Raw genomic sequence first — 15,904 nt, 5'->3', positions numbered from 1 at the left:
CGCCCACTCCCACCTCTCTCTCTCTCTCTCTCTCTCTCTCTCTCTCTCTCTCTCTCTCTCTCTCTCCTTCTCTCTCCTCCCATAGAGGCCAGAGGCCCAGACCAGGTGGCAGATTCCCTTCACTGAGGGACATTAGTGAACCAGTCGGATTTTATGACAATCCAGCAGCTTTCATGGTCACTTTTTTCTCGTGCCGGCCCCACAAATGACCAGATTCATTGAGCTCAATTTCACAACCTGCCTCTTTAGTGGGTTCTCTCTCACGCTCCCTGTTATAAATTCATTTTACAGGGTATTAGAAGGGGAGGATTTGCAGACGGGAAACTCAAACCAAACATCACGTTAAGATCTGACAGTCACTCGATTCATCAGGAACTGAATATCATCGGCCTTTGAAGATGGAAGCAAAAAGCACCGTTCACACCAGGGAGAGGCCGTTCACCTGCTCTGAGTGTGGGAAGGGATTCACTCAGTCATCCCACCTGCTGATACACCAGCGAGTTCACACTGGGGAGAGTCCTTTTAAATGCTCGGACTGTGGGAAGTGCTTTAAAAGTTCCGGGGAACTGATACGCCATCAACGTGTTCACACTGATGAGAGACCGTTCAGGTGCTCGCACTGCGGGACTGGGTTTAGGCAGTCATCTCACCTCACTGTACACCAGCACACTCACACTGCGGAGAGGCCGTTCACCTGCTCCGTGTGTGGGAAGGGATTCACTCAGTCATCCCACCTGCTGACACACCAGCGAGTTCACACTGGGGAGCGTCCTTTTAAATGCTCGGACTGTGGGAAGTGCTTTAAAAGTTCCGGGGAACTGATACGCCATCAACGTGTTCACACTGACGAGAGACCGTTCAGGTGCTCGCACTGCGGGACTGGGTTTAGGCACTCATCTGACCTCACTGTACACCAGCACACTCACACTGGGGAGAGGCCGTTCACCTGCTCCGTGTGTGGGAAGGGATTCACTCTATCGTCCCACCTGCTGACACACCAGCGAGTTCACACTGGGGAGAGACCTTTTAAATGTTCGGACTGTGGGAAGTGCTTTAAAAGTTCCGGGCAACTGATATGCCATCAACGTGTTCACACTGGGGAGAAGCCGTTCAGCTGCTCCGTGTGTGGGAAGGGATTCGCTCAGTCATCCACCCTGCTGAGACACCAGCGCGCTCACACTGGGGAGAGACCGTTCACCTGCTCCGTGTGTGGGAAGGGATTCATTGTGTCATCCACCCTGCTGACACACCAGCGCACTCACATTGGGGAGAGGCCGTTCACCTGCTCCGTGTGTGGGAAGGGATTCACTCGTTCATCCAACCTGCTGACACACCAGCGAGTTCACAAGTAACTGCAGGGGTTGGATTCTGTTGTTGCTGCTGTTAATCAGATCCAGGACTGAACCATGTTCACTCTGACAGGTGGGGATTGTTTCTGCTGATGTTAAACTCCAGCCCAGTTACAGGGGTTATTAATATTCTGGATATATGTCCAATAAATCAACTTTGTTTTAAACACATTGTTTAGATTTTCTTCTTTTCCAGCTGAGTGTTTAGCATCACCTGGCTAGAGCTCAGAAAGGACAATCTGGGGGAGGATCGTTGTGGTAAACCACTGTTTGTATTCCACTGTGTACATGCCTGTACATGTCTCGGCTGGCTCCTCCCACGAGTCCAGGTATAAAGGTGACTGCTCCACAGTCCCTCAGCATTCTGGACCGGTCGACCACTTGAGGCACAACTTCATTCTCTTGTTAATAAAAGCCTGTTAGTTACTCGCTTAATCTCAGTCTTTTGAGTTATTGATAGCGCATCAATTTTATTAACAAGGTTTTTATAATGGAGAAGATCCTCACACCAGCATGCCTGGACTTAGATCATCGGGAGGAGGACTCATCCACCAAGTTTACTCACTGGCTTAGGTGTTTTGAAAAATTCCTGATCGCCTCCGCTGCAACGGTCAAATCGGACGAGGACAAACTGGATGTCCTGACCTCCAAAGTGAACCACCGAGTGTACTCGGTCATCCAGGACGCGACCTCGTACGCGGAGGCTATCAAACTCCTCAAGGACCAGTACACGCGCCCAGTGAATGAGGTGTACGCTAGGCACCTCCTGGGGAGTCAACTGAGGAATACCTTCAGGCACTGTCTGTGCTTGGCCGGGCCTGTGGTTGTAAGGATGTAAAGGCCGCCGTGTACACAGAGGAACTTATCCGGGATGCTTTTGTAGCGGGCCACAGGTCCAATTACACCCGACAGCGACTGTTGGAGCAGAGTGACCTCGATCTCAACAAGGCCTCTGAACTCGCACTGTCATTGGACGCAGCCTACCGGGGTATGGATGCCTACTCCTCTGCACCGTGGACGCCGCGGGGAACGACAGCCTGGGACACGGTAGGACCGTCTCATAGCGCCGTGCCACCCCAGCCACAGCCTAGCAACGGCCCAACTACCGCAGCAGTGTCCCAAGGCCAGACAGCAGTGCCCCAAGGCCAGAAATGCTACTTCTGTGGCCAGGCCAAACAACCCAGAGCGCGCTGCCCGGCGAAAAATGCGATCTGCTCGGGCTGCGGGAAGAAGGGACACTACGCCAGCGTCTGCAGAGCCAAAGCCACCCCGAACCCCAGCAGCGCCGCGTGTGGGCTGTGCGGGCCGCCAACTTGGGCCTCCCCAGCAATGTGCGAACCACCGGAACAGCAGCCATTTTGGACGCCTCCAGCCACATGGGGATCATGGACGCCGCCATCTTGGACGACAGCCGGGACACAACAGGCCCCCAACACCGCCTCATCTGATACCCGCAGCGACACACCGACCCCTACGCTGGCCTCCGTTACGCTGGACCAAGCGAGACCGCACCAACTGGCCCGGTTAAGGTAAATGGTCACGAAACAATCTGCCTTTTTGACTCTGGGAGCACGGAGAGCTTCATCCACCCCGACACGGTGCGGCGTTGCTCTCTCCCAGTCCTGCCTGCGCACCAGCGGATTTCTATGCCTCCGAGTCCCAGTCGGCGGACATTGGCGGCTACTGCGTGGTGACACTCGTAGTAGATGGGATTGTGTACGATAATTTTAAACTTCTGGTCCTGCCCGACCTCTGCGCTTCCATTCTACTGGGGTTAGATTTTCAGTGCCACCTTAAAAGTGTTGCGATGGCGTACGGTGGACCACTCCCTCCACTCACAGTCCGCAGCCAGCAGCTTCAAAATTGCCCGCCGCGCACCAGGTGCAACCTCTCCACACTCAGAGTCACCCCCCCCCCCACTGTTTGCTAACCTCACCCCCGACTGTAAGCCCATCGCCACAAAGAGCAGGCGATACAGTGCCGGGGACAGGGTTTTCATTAAAACCGAAGTGGAGCGGCTCCTGAAGGAGGGGATTATTGAGGGCAGCACCAGCCCCTGGCGAGCCCAGGTTGTGGTCGTTAAGACCGGCGAGAAGCAGCGCCTGGTCATCGAATACAGCCAGACAATAAATCGCTACACCCTGCTGGATGCTTACCCACTCCCCCCCCATAGCTGATATGGTCAACCAGATCGCGCAGTACCGCGTCTTCTCGACCATTGACCTGAAATCAGCGTACCACCAGCTCCGTATCCGCCCTGAGGACTGCCAGTATACTGCCTTTTGAGGCAAACGGCCGCCTCTATCACTTCCTTAGGGTTCCCTTTGGCGTCACCAATGGGGTCTCCGTCTTCCAAAGGGAGATGGACCGGATGGTCGATCAAAATGCGTTGCAGGCCACTTTCCCATATCTGGACAATGTGACCATCTGCGGCCATGACATGCAGGACCATGACGCAAACCTCGAAAATTCCTCCGCACCGCCCAACTCCTGAACCTGACGTATAACAAGGAGAAGTGCATATTCCGCACAACCCGCCTCGCCATCCTTGGCTGTGTTGTGGAACACGGAGCCATCGGTCCCGACCCCGACCGGATGCGTCCCCTTATGGAACTCCCACTGCCCCACTGCCTCAAGGCCCTGAAGAGGTGCCTAGGGTTTTTCTCCTATTACGCCCAGTGGGTCCCCTACTATGCGGGCAAGGCCCGTCCACTGATCAAGTCCACCTCTTTTCCCTTGACGGCAGAGGCCCGCTTAGCCTTCCACCGTATCAAAGAAGACATTGCCAAAGCCACCATGCTCGCAGTGGACGAATCCATCCCCTTCCAGGTGGAAAGCGACGCGTCCGACTTTGCCCTGGCCGCTACCCTTAATCAGGCGGGGAGACCCGTGGCCTTCTTGTCACGAACCCTCCAGGGCCCGGAGACCAGACACTCCGCTGTTGACAAGGAGGCCCAGGCTATTGTGGAGGCCGTGCGTCATTGGAGGCACTACCTGGCTTGAAAACGATTTACCCTGCTCACTGACCAGCGTTCAGTTGCTTTTATGTTTAACAACAAGCAGAGGGGCAAAATCAAAACCGACACGATCTTGAGGTGGAGAATCGAACTTTCTACCTACAATTACGAGATCTTGTACCGGCCCAGGAAGCTCAATGAACCCCCGGATGCTCTATCGCGTGGCACCTGTGCCAGCGCGCAGATCGATAGACTGCGGGCCCTCCACAATGACCTCTGCCACCCGGGGGTCACCAGGTTCTTCCACTTCATCAAGGCCCGCAACCTGCCTTACTCTATTGAGGAGGTCAGGACCATGACCAGGAACTGCCAAGTCTGCGCTGAGTGCAAACCGCACTTTTATAGACCAGACAGGGCTCACCTGATAAAAGCCACTCGCCCCTTTGAGCGCCTGAGCGTTGATTTTAAAGGGCCTCTCCCCTCCTCCGACCGCAATGTGTACTTCCTCAACGTTATTGATGAGTACTCCCATTTCCCGTTTGCCATCCCCTGCCCGGACATGACCAGTGCCACGGTCATTAAATGTCTGAACGACCTCTTCACCCTGTTCGGCTTCCCCAGCTATATCCATAGCGACCGGGGCTCATCGTTTATGAGCGACGAACTCTGTCAGTACCTGCTAGCTAGGGGTATTGCCACAAGCAGGACCACCAGTTACAACCCCCGGGGGAACGGACAGGTGGAAAGAGAGAATGCGACAATTTGGAAGGCCGCCCTGCTAGCCTTAAAGTCTAGGGGCCTTCCGACCTCCCGCTGGCAGGATGTGCTCCCCGATGCGCTCCACTCTATTCGGTCACTGCTCTGCACTGCCACTAACGCCACCCCTCATGAGAAAATGTTTGTCTTCCCAAGGAAGTCCACATCGGGGACATCGCTACCGCCATGGCTGACGTCCCCAGGGCCTGTCCTACTGAGAAGACACGTGAGGACCCATGAAATGGACCCCCTGGTCGAGAGGGTCGGCCTCCTCCACGCCAACCCCCAGTATGCTTACATTGCGTACCTGGACGGGCGGGAGGACGCAGTCTCCATACGAGACCTCACACCTTCAGGGGCCGCAGTAACCCACTACCCACTACCACCCCCCCCCATGATCCGATATCCAGCCCCAGCAGACGGCAGGCCTGGGCCCTGCGACCCGCTCGACGCCTACGAGGACTACACACCAGTGCCCCAGCCTACGCGGGACTCGACGCTGGAAGATTCACTACCGCTGCCGTCGCCACGTCGATCACAGCGGCAGACAAGACCTCCAGAGAGACTCCAATACACTAACTTTTAATACACTTCACCCCGCCGGACTCAATTTTAAACAAGGGGTGAATGTGGTAAACCACTGTTTGTATTCCACTGTGTACATGCCTATACATGTCTCGGCTGGCTCCTCCCATGAGTCCAGGTATAAAGGTGACTGCTCCACAGTCCCTCTGCATTCTGGACCGGTCGACCACTCGAGGCACACCTTCATTCTCTTGTTAGTAAAAGCCTGTTAGTTACTCACTTAATCTCAGTCTTTTGAGTTATTGATAGCGCATCACATACAGCGGGAACAAAACTCCAGCCTGGACACAGTCCTTCAGGGCCACCCTGAGGGGCAAACGGCACTCTGGTCTTCTCTCTCTTCACTGACAGCAAAGTTGCCGTGCGGGTTAATCTCGAGGCGTGTGAGAAACGTGTCCCAGCCGCTCTCTGCCATGGTTCAGAGCTCCTAGGCATGGAACAGAAGGCTCCTTTAGGAATGTACCCAGTGCTTTTTTTTAATGGCCTTATTAACCTGTGTTGCTACTTTTAGTGATTTGTGTATCTGTATCCCTGGAACCCTCTGCTCCTCCAGCCCATTTAGACTCTTAGGGGGAAATTCGGTGGCACCCCCTTTGGGTCACTAACATCACCGGGGCTAATTTTAGCCCCCCGAAAAAGTTAGCGTCCCTGTGCATTAAATTCAGTGGTAGCGCCCCAAGCAGGAGGCGGGGTGCTACTGGAAGCGCTCCCCTCCCTCTTGGGGCGCTACCAGTGAATTTCCCGGCACTTCATGTAACAGCGCTATGCCCGTCGGCACATAGCACCGCGTCATAGCAGACCTCCCTCCCTGACTAACCGGGAGGAGCCTAGCACTGCACACCGGGGCCCTGCTGGACCACCGGGGAGTGGGGTGTCGGATCAAGAGGAGCGCCAGGCTGAGCGATCACGGCTGACACCCCAAAGAAGAAAGGGGAAGGGGGCAAGTGCTGGCAGTCGGCCAAAATAAAAAGTTGCCGCCTGACACCTGCCTTTTAAGTGGCGCTGCTGCGGCTGCAAGAATGACCCCTGATCCTGTCGGACACATCATCCGGCGATAGGTCAGGGGTTGCAACCCAAGGTTGCAGCCGGGGTGCTGTGCATGGCGATGACATCATTGCCGGCGGTGCAGTGCCGCGGGGAGCTACCGACTACCTCCACCGCTGAATATCACGGGAGGCACAAAGCAACCCAATTTCACCCCCTTGTCCAAATGGTGTGTGGCCTCCTTATTCTTCCCGCCAAAACACACCACCTCACACTGATCTACAGTGAAATTCATTAACACACCACCTCACACTGATCTACAGTGAAATTCATTTGCCAATTACACACCCATTCTGAAATTTATTAATGTCTTCTTGCATTTTGTCTTCCTCAGGATTAACTCTACCTCCCAATTTGGTATCATCGACAAACTTTGAAATTGTACCTCTGATTCCCGAGTCCAAATCGTTTCTGTAAATGGTGAACAAAACTGGTCCCAGCACCGATCCCTGTGGAACACCACTTCCCACCTTTGCCAGTCTGAGTAGCTGCTCCCAACCCCTACTCTCTGTTTTCTGTTTTGTGACCAGCTTGCTATCCATAAACGGTATGTAAGATCGACAAGATGACCCAGGTCAGGCCGTGTGGAGTGAAGGGCCCGGCAGCAGAATGGATGGAAAGCTGGCTACAAAACAGAAATCAGAGGGTTGGAGTTAAGGGAAGTTTGTTGCAATCTTTCCATCCATTCTGCTGCCTGGCCCTTGACTCCACACGGCCTGACTGTGGTCATCTTGTAGACCGTACATACTGCAGACACAGTACACCAGTGGTGGAGGGGGTGAATATTGAGTCCTGTGGCAGGGGCGCTGATGAAGTGGATTTCTCTGTCCGTGAGTTTTGTGGCATCGCTAGTGGCGTTTTTCACCTCTTTCCACCTTTAAAAAAAACCTTGCTGCCAGTTTATTAAAGCCATTAACAGCCGCTCGGGTGGGACACACCAATAAATGAGGCCTTGTTTCCCTCAGAATGACAGGCCTGAACCCAAGTTAGAAAACATTTAGTAAATCAACCAGACTGGGCGGGGCCTGAGGTGCGAGTTAGTAATGGAAAATTGGTGGCCAGCGTACTTCACACCAGGGCTGAGGACCCGGGGACTTGGTTTTCTGTGTCATTTATAGATTAATTTTGTTTATTGCCCAATCTCAATCAGACGGGCGGGCCATCTTGCTGTCTGACGGAGGCGAGGTTCCCCAGTGGAGGGCTCTCTATGCAGGAGACCTTCCCAGCACCATTGGGGATCTGGGGTGGAGACTGTTGCAGGGAGCTGTCGTGTGCAACAGATTTTAAACTCCTTTCCGGACTCCAAGGCCAGATGTGTTTTTTGCGGCCTAGAGGAGTCCACGGGCCGTGTATATATTCAGTGTGAGAGGTTACAGCCCCTGTGTAGTTACCTGAAGGGGCTGCTCCTCAACTCTTGGTTACACTTTAGCCCCACACTCCTAATCTTTGCCCACCCGGTGCGCAGGGGGTGGGTAAGTCGGAGGATCTTCTCCTGGACCTGCTCTTGGGCCTGGCGAAAACAGCAATTTGTAGGCCCAGGATGGGTGGGGCCCATGGGGGGGGGCACTCTGGCTGCCTGCCTCTCTCCCATGGTCTTGTCCCTGCCCGGGTGGCCCTGGAGAGGGAGCAGGCGGTGTCCACCGGTTCACTTGATACCTTCCTTGACCGCTGGACACGGAAGGTATCAAGAGGCGATAATCGATCCTCACAATCACATTGTGATTGAATTATTAATTGTGTGTGTGTCACAAATACATTTCTTCTATTTTGATACAAAAGCTCTACTAGACATGTTAAACTACTAGTTATTTAATCAGGGCTGCAGCTGCTGAAAGGTTGACTGTACTGGGGTTTGTGGCCGAGCTGGCAGACGTGTTGTTCTGAAGTCTGATGTCTCACACCTGAAGAGTCTGTTTATGTCGTGTTGTAATGACCTTTTCCTGTTGCCTGGTGTCAGAAATAGAAATCAAAGGAAGATGATGCCCCACTCTGTTAATCAACTCTTTGACACATTTCCATTTCTTAATTTACAAAGATCACAACTCCATTAGTGAACAATGGATCGCCAGTCTGCCACTTTTTAGTGAGGCTTGAAAGGATTTGCTGTGAAGCTACACCTGCCCATCTGTCTGTGTGTCACTGTGTTTGGATTGTGTTAGACAACAGTCCTAATATCTCGCCAACATCCATTACAATTTTTGAAATTTTAGATTATACTTGGAAGAAGTTGAGTTTGAATCTAACAATTCTGAAATTGGGAGCTTTTAATGATTTCTGTTTTTCACATAACTATATAGTGATGTGATCAGTCAAAGCAAATTAAAAGATGGTGCTATTTACTGAACACAACTGAATAATTCTATAAGGATGCTAACGCAGTCTTCCTCAGTATTAACTACACCCCCCAATTTAGTGTCATCAGCAAATTTTGAAATTGTACTTCTGATTCCCAAGTCCAAATCATTCATGTAAATGGTGAACAACAGTGGTCCCAGCACCAATCCCCGTGGAACACCACTTCCCACCTTCCGCCCATCTGAGTAAATACCTTTAACTCATCCCGTCACTATAACTGGACTTGTCTCCATTCCCGTGCCGAGGGGATTGCTGTATCAGACGGGAGGGGCAACATTTGGGGAGTCTCGATTCTCCACCAATTCCCATTCCCCTTCTTTCTGGTGGATAATGGAGGTGCCACTGTGTGTAATGTGCAAGTCAGTAAGTTATCAGCGAGGATTAATCAGCACTTTCTAATTGGAGATGATAATCAATGGAATCTTTCAGACAATGAATTGTAGATTTTATAGCAAAGATTAATATACGATTGAAGTAAAAGTTCATAATTTTATTGTAAAATATTTCAGGAACACTCATCAGAAATTAAGGGGAAAGATCAGACAGCAGTACTTAAAGGGACACTGCAGCCCCGACAACTCAATCAGCTATATATCCAGAATATTAAAATCGAGCCCAGTTATAGTGGTTATTAACATCAGCAGAAAGAAACCCCAACTGTCAGAATGAACATGGTTCAGTCCTGGATGTGATTAACAGCAGCAATAACAGCAGAATCGAACCTCTGCAGACACTTGTGAACTTGCTGGTGTCTCAGCAGGTTGCGTGACTGATTGAATCCCTTCTCACACACTGAGCAGGTGAACGGCCTCTCCACGGTGTGAACTCGCTGGTGTGTCAGCAGGTTGGATGACTGAGTGAATCCCTTCCGACACACGGAGCAGGTGAACGGCCTCACCCCAGTGTGAGCTCGCTGGTGTGTCAGCAGGTTGGATGACTGATTGAATCCCTTCCCACACACGGAGCATGTGAATGGCCTCTCCCCAGTGTGAATGCGCTGGTGTCTCAGAAGGTCAGAGGAATTAGTGAATCCCTTCTCACACACGGGGCAGGTGAATGGCCTCTCTGCAGTGTGAATGTGCTGGTGTATCAGCAGGGTGGATGAATTAGTGAATCCCTTCTCACACACAGGGCAGGTGAATGGCCTCTCCCCAGTGTGAATGCACTGGTGCTCAATGAGGTGAGATGACTGGCTGAACCTCTTCCCACAGTGAGAGCAATTGAATGGTCTCTCCTCAGTGTGAAGTCGCTGGTGTGTCAGAAGGTGGGATGACTGACTAAATCCCTTCCCACACTTGGAGCAGGTGAACGGCCTCTCCCCGGTGTGACTGCATCGATGAGTTTCCAGCCGGGACGGGGAGCTAAATCCCTTCCCACAGTCCCCACATTCCCACAGTTTCTCCGTGGTGTGGGTGTCCTTGTGTCTCTCCAGGTTGGACAATCGGTTGAAGCCTCATCCACACACACAACACGTGTACGATTTCTCCCCGCTGCGAACGGTGCAATGTTTTTTCAGACTGTGTAACTGGTTAAAGCTCTTTCCACAGTCAGTGCACTGGAACACTCTCACTCGGCTGTGTGTGTTTCGGTGCTTTTCCAGTCACACCGATCTTTGAAATCTTTTCCCACAGACAGAACAGGCAAACGTTTCTCCTTCCACATTCAAAGGCCGATTATATTCCCTGTAAAAGCAGTTTAGAAAAGACATCACTGTAAGTTCAGGATTAAAATTCGGAACAGATAATTCTAGTTTCTATGGAACATTCTCTCCTCTCTTATTACATAGAATTACACAGATTGTACAGCACAGAAACAGGCCAATCGGCCCAACTGGTCCATGTGGTGTTTATGCTCCACACGAGCCTCCTCCCATCTCTCTTCATCTCACCCTATCAGCATCTCCTTCGATTCCTTTCTCCCATGTGTTTATCCAGCTTCCCCTTAAATACATCCATGCTCTTCGCCTCAACTACTCCCTGTGGCAGCAAGTTCCACATTCTCAGCACCCTCTGGGTGAAGGCGTTTAATCTAAATAGGACTTCCCTGGGCAGCCAATGAGCACTGCTGCCTCTTTTGTGCATTTCCTGGCGAGACGAAACAGTTGATATTTTCTGATCAAAAAGAGCTGAGCTCGGCAGCATTAGTCCTGTTTTGCCTCCTTTGGAGACCAGGGGTACGAGCAGAGTGAGCGCAACCTTCACAGCAACCGCAATAAAATTGTTACAGTTGTGAAGGAACTTTGTGTCAGTGCACTGGACCACAAACAAAATATGTGTGTCGATTGTTGTCTTATTACCCTACTGTAAAGTGCCTTGAAACATAGATGATAGGAGCAGGAGTAGGCCATTCGACCCTTGGAGCCTGCTCTGCCATTCAATGAGATCATGGCTGATCATCCAAATTCAGTACCCTGTCCCTGCCTTCTCCCCATATCCCTTGATCCCTTTAGCCTTAAGAAATATATCCAAATCTTTCTTGAATATATTTGATGAACTGGCCTCCACTGCCCTCTGTGGCAGAGAATTCCACAGGTTCACCACTCTCTGGGTGAAGAAATTCCTCCTCATTTCAGTCCTAAATGTCCTACCCCTTATCCTTAGACTATGACCCCTGGTTCTGGACTCCCCAGCCATCAGAAACATCCTTCCTGCATCTAGTCTGTCCAGGCCTGACAGAATTTTATAGGTTTCGATGAGATCCCCTCTCAATCTTCTAAACTCCAGTGAGTATAAACCCAATCGACACAATCTCTCCTCATACGTCATTCCTGCCATCCCAGGTATCAGCCTGGTGAACCTTCGCTGCACTCCTTCCATGGCAAGAACATCCTTCCTCAGATAAGGCGACCAAAACTGCACACAATACTCAAGGTGCGGTCTCACCAAGGCCCTGTACAACTGCAGCAAGATGTTTTAAAAGCTCTATATAAAGGTAAGTTGTTGTTGGTGTATAGAGAACGCTGTTGAAATTTAGTGAAATGATCAATAACCAAGGAAGATCATTTCTTTGTTTGGTTCTGTTAGTTTTCATAGAATCATTGAAAAGTACAGCACGAAGGAGGCCATTCGGCCCATCGTGCCTGTGCTGTCTCTTAGAAAGAGCCCTCGTGCTTAGTCCCACATCCCTGCTTGTTGTCCGTAACCCTGTAAGATCCTCATCCTCAAGTACCCGCCCAACTCCCTTTTAAAATCATTGATGGAATCAGCTCATGACCTTTTCAGGTCGAGCGTTCCAGCTCCCGACAACTCTCTGAGTTTTATTCAATTGTTACCACAGTTGCTTCTGTGGAGGTTTAATAATAAATGCATTTTTGCTATGAAAGCAATTAAAACATTCCTAGTATATAAATAGACAGATGCATCAAAATATTAAAATTGTGGGAGGGGGGTCAGTGCTCGCCAGGGCCCAATAAACAATGGAATTTTTCTTTCCCAACCCAATGCTCAGAAGATGAAGTCCCAGAGCTGCCTCTGGCTCGGTTCCACCTGCCCTATTCTGGCAAGCTGAGGTGTTGGTCAGTGCACTGTGATTGCCCTGTGGGCAGAAAATGGCAAATCTAGAAATATGACCAAAATAACACATTTTAACCCCAAAGCTGTAAATCCCCGTCCCATACACCCTCCTCCCTGTGCTGAAATCCAAACCCATCGCACCATCTCCTACGTTTCTTTCCTCCACTCCCAGTTTTCCCCCTCCCTCTACTCTGGTTGGGTTCAGTTCTCCACCCGCTGTGTGCAGAGTGAGAATAAAATCAATGTGACAATGATTGTTTGTCCTGGTCACTGGGACCCTGAAACCTTCAGTTCTCCACCCGCTGTGTGCAGAGTGAGAATAAAATCAATGAGTCAATGATTGTCCCTCTTGGTCACTGGGACCATGAAGCCCCGCCCACTTTTTCTTCCTGTACCAAGATGTCCGAGCACGCGCCCTGCTGCAGGTAGAACCAGCCTGTCTTTCCTTCACCAAGATGGCGGCGTGTAACCCGGGCCTGTCACCGAGAAAAATAATTCTCACCGCTGCCGTCCGGCGGAACACATTCGGCCGCTGGATCTCATTTGGGCCTAAGACCGTTCTCCAACTTTATAAACCCTGCAGCGCGGCCTACCCGCAGTTTATTTATTTATTTATATAATTATTTTTTTTAATGACATTCACAGAGCTCAAGTCTCGGCTCTTTGTACAAAGTCACAAGGCCTCATGCTTAGAAGGCAGGGGTCCCAGTCTCTTCAAGTTAATGATGTGATCTCCAAGCTTCTTGATCATCTTCACTTGTTCATCCAGATAGTGGGTCTCCAGGAATTCACACAGTTGAGGGTCGGTGCTGCCAGTGGAGAATTTGTGCAGATCCAGCAGACACTGGTCGACATTCTTCTCCATCTGCAGGGCTCTCTGCATCGCTGAGCGGAGTCTCTCACTCTCCCAACCGAACAAGTGGACTGAAAGAAGCTTAAAAACACTGGATTAATTTAAAAAACTTATCAAATTAAATTACAATCACATTGGCCAGGGTGATGATGCACTCCAGTTCCCGTGGTGCCCACCAGTCTCGGAAGGCCTCAAGCATGCCGGCAGACACCGCACGCTCCATCTCCAGGGCCACCCAGGCATGAACATAGCCGCGGAAGAGAGGCAGGCAATTGGGCCAAACAACCCCCTCGACCACCCGCTGCCTGGACCTGTTTATGGCCATCTTTGCCAGGCCCAGGAGCAGTCCAACAAGGAGGTCCCCCGACCCGCCCTCTCTCCTCCACACCGGGTGGCTGTAGATCAGGAGCGTGGGACTGAAGTGCAGCCAAAAATCGAGGAGCAGCCCCTTCAAATAATGGAACAGGGGCTGCAACCTCTCACATTCCACATAAACATGGAACACGGACTCCTCTAGGCCACAAAAATAGCAAGAGGCCTGGGAGTCCGTGAACTTATCTAAAATGTTATTGCACGGGACTGCTCCATGCAACACCCTCCAGGCCAAGTCCCCAACAGATAAAGGGAGGACTCCCGCATAGAGCACCCCCCATTGGGGACCTCCGCCTCCGCCGGACGGCAAGATGGCACGCCAAGGCGTATCTGGACAGCAGGCAAAGATGGCAAAGTGGAGAGTGTGCAGGAGCAGCCAGTACAGGAAACCCCTCCGCACTGAACTAAACGGCACGGAGGGCATTTCCGCGAGATGGCTCAAGTTGTGAGGCGCTGGTTCCCGAGAGGGGTTTCAGGGCCATGTGCCGATGAGGAATTCCGTCCGAACAGGGGTCAGTTCAGACGGGATCGCCCCACGTGCCTGAGCCTCCTCGATATACCTATTGGAGTCGTGGCCCAGTGCCGCTTTTAGCGTCTCGATGGATTTGGCCGCGAGCCGGACATTGGCCCAGGACAGGCGCTGCGCCAGCTCCTCCGGCACCATCCTGCCCGCTCCTCCACCATCGAGCAGGTCCCCGAACCTGGTCACCTTACCAGGCACAGCCCTGCCCTCCGCCAGCCGCCCGATCCAGCGGTCATGGAGGTGCAGATTCCTGAGCAGCGGCTCCTGAAGGAGAGCTGCCACTCCTGATGGGGAGAACTCCACTTGGAGGTGATGCTGTTCCCGACCCATAGCAGTTCCTGGTAGAAGACAGGCAACTCCCGCAGGTAGGCACGCATACGGCCCAATTCCACAAACAGGAGCTGCGTGTCATAGTTGAGGCCGGGCAGCTGGTGGAAGAAATACGTCACCAGCGCACACCATCGAGGAGGATTCTCAACGTACAGGTATCTCTGCAGGGTCTGAAGATGGAAAGTAGCCGCCCGGGTGCGAAGGCACACCAGCGCCTGACCGCCCTCCCTAAGCGGGAGACTCAGAACCGTGGCAGAGACCCAGTGCTTCCCTTTGTCCCAGAAGAAGTCGATGAGCTTCTTCTGCATCTTGGCGACAAACGCAGGGGGCGGGATCAAAGTGACCAACCGGTACCACAACATGGTGGCCACCAGCTGGTTTATGACCAGCGCTCGACCCCTGTAGGACAACACTCGGAGCAGTCCTGTCCAGCGTCCTAGGCGAGCAGTGACTTTGGCCTCCAGCTCTTGCCAGTTCGCTGGCCAGGCGTCCTCGGTGGGGCTGAGGTAGACTCCCAGGTAGAGGAGGTGCGTGGTGCTCCAGGCGAAGGGCCTGAACTCCTCCAGCAGGGAATCCACCCGCCACTGGCCCACCAGGAGTCCAGAACATTTCTCCCAGTTGATCCTGGCGGAGGGTGCATCCGAGTAAATCTGCTGGCATTCTCACATCCTCCGCAAGTCAGCGGGATCCGTGACCATGAGGAGCACGACATCGGCGTAAGCCGAGAGGACAACTTCCACGCCTGCCCTTGCAGAGCCTGTCCCGTCAACCTCTTCTGCAAGAGGCGCAGGAAAGGCTCCACGCAGACGGCATATAACTGACCGGACATGGGGCATCCCTGATGCACCACCCTCCCGAAGCAAAGGGGCGCCGTCAAAGACCCGTTAACTTTTATCACACACTCCGCGGTGGCATACAGAAGTCGGATCTGGGTGACGAAATGCGTCCCGAACCTGAATGCGCGCAGAGTCCTGAAGAGATACTCATGATCCACCCTGTCGAACGCCTTCTCCTGATCCAGGGAAAGGAAGGTGACCGACAGACCAGCCCTCTGGGAATGGTGGACCAGGTCCCGGACCAGGTGGATGTTATCGTGGACAGTCTGGCCCGGGACGTGTAGGACTGGTCGGGGTGGATTATGTGGGCCAGCACGGTGCCATGACGGGCAGACATGGCCTTGGCAAAAATGTTATAATCCGTGGAAAGGGGGAGACCGGGCATCAGTTTTTTAAAGGCAGAGATCACCCCTCTTAGGCAGCAGGACAATG

The 15,904-nt window shown here is 52.3% G+C and overlaps 1 protein-coding gene across 3 annotated transcripts in view; it reads left to right on the top strand.

Moving 5' to 3' along the window:
- Nucleotides 1-15,904, top strand: part of LOC147091831 (uncharacterized) — a 39,327-nt gene that overhangs the window by 4,664 nt on the left and 18,759 nt on the right. Inside the window, exon 2 of one of the 3 annotated variants that reach the window (XM_085976872.1) lies at nucleotides 300-1,516. The exons of 1 other annotated variant lie outside the window; for it this stretch is intronic. In XM_085976872.1, the coding sequence (XP_085832998.1) occupies nucleotides 399-1,352 (954 nt within the window). In that variant the 5' untranslated portion in view covers nucleotides 300-398 and the 3' untranslated portion in view covers nucleotides 1,353-1,516. Of the gene's footprint in view, nucleotides 1-291; nucleotides 1,517-15,904 lie in introns of those variants that run through there. One more of the 3 variants, XM_085976871.1, reaches the window with a different exon arrangement.

The sequence above is a fragment of the Somniosus microcephalus genome, unplaced genomic scaffold, assembly GCF_052327205.1.
Source record: "Somniosus microcephalus isolate GS21.2 unplaced genomic scaffold, FLI_Smic_1.0 unresolved_chr3, whole genome shotgun sequence".
NCBI classification, from domain to species: domain Eukaryota; kingdom Metazoa; phylum Chordata; class Chondrichthyes; order Squaliformes; family Somniosidae; genus Somniosus; species Somniosus microcephalus.
The sequence above is the reverse complement of the archived record's forward strand: the minus strand, read 5'-3'. Positions and strand labels throughout refer to the sequence as shown.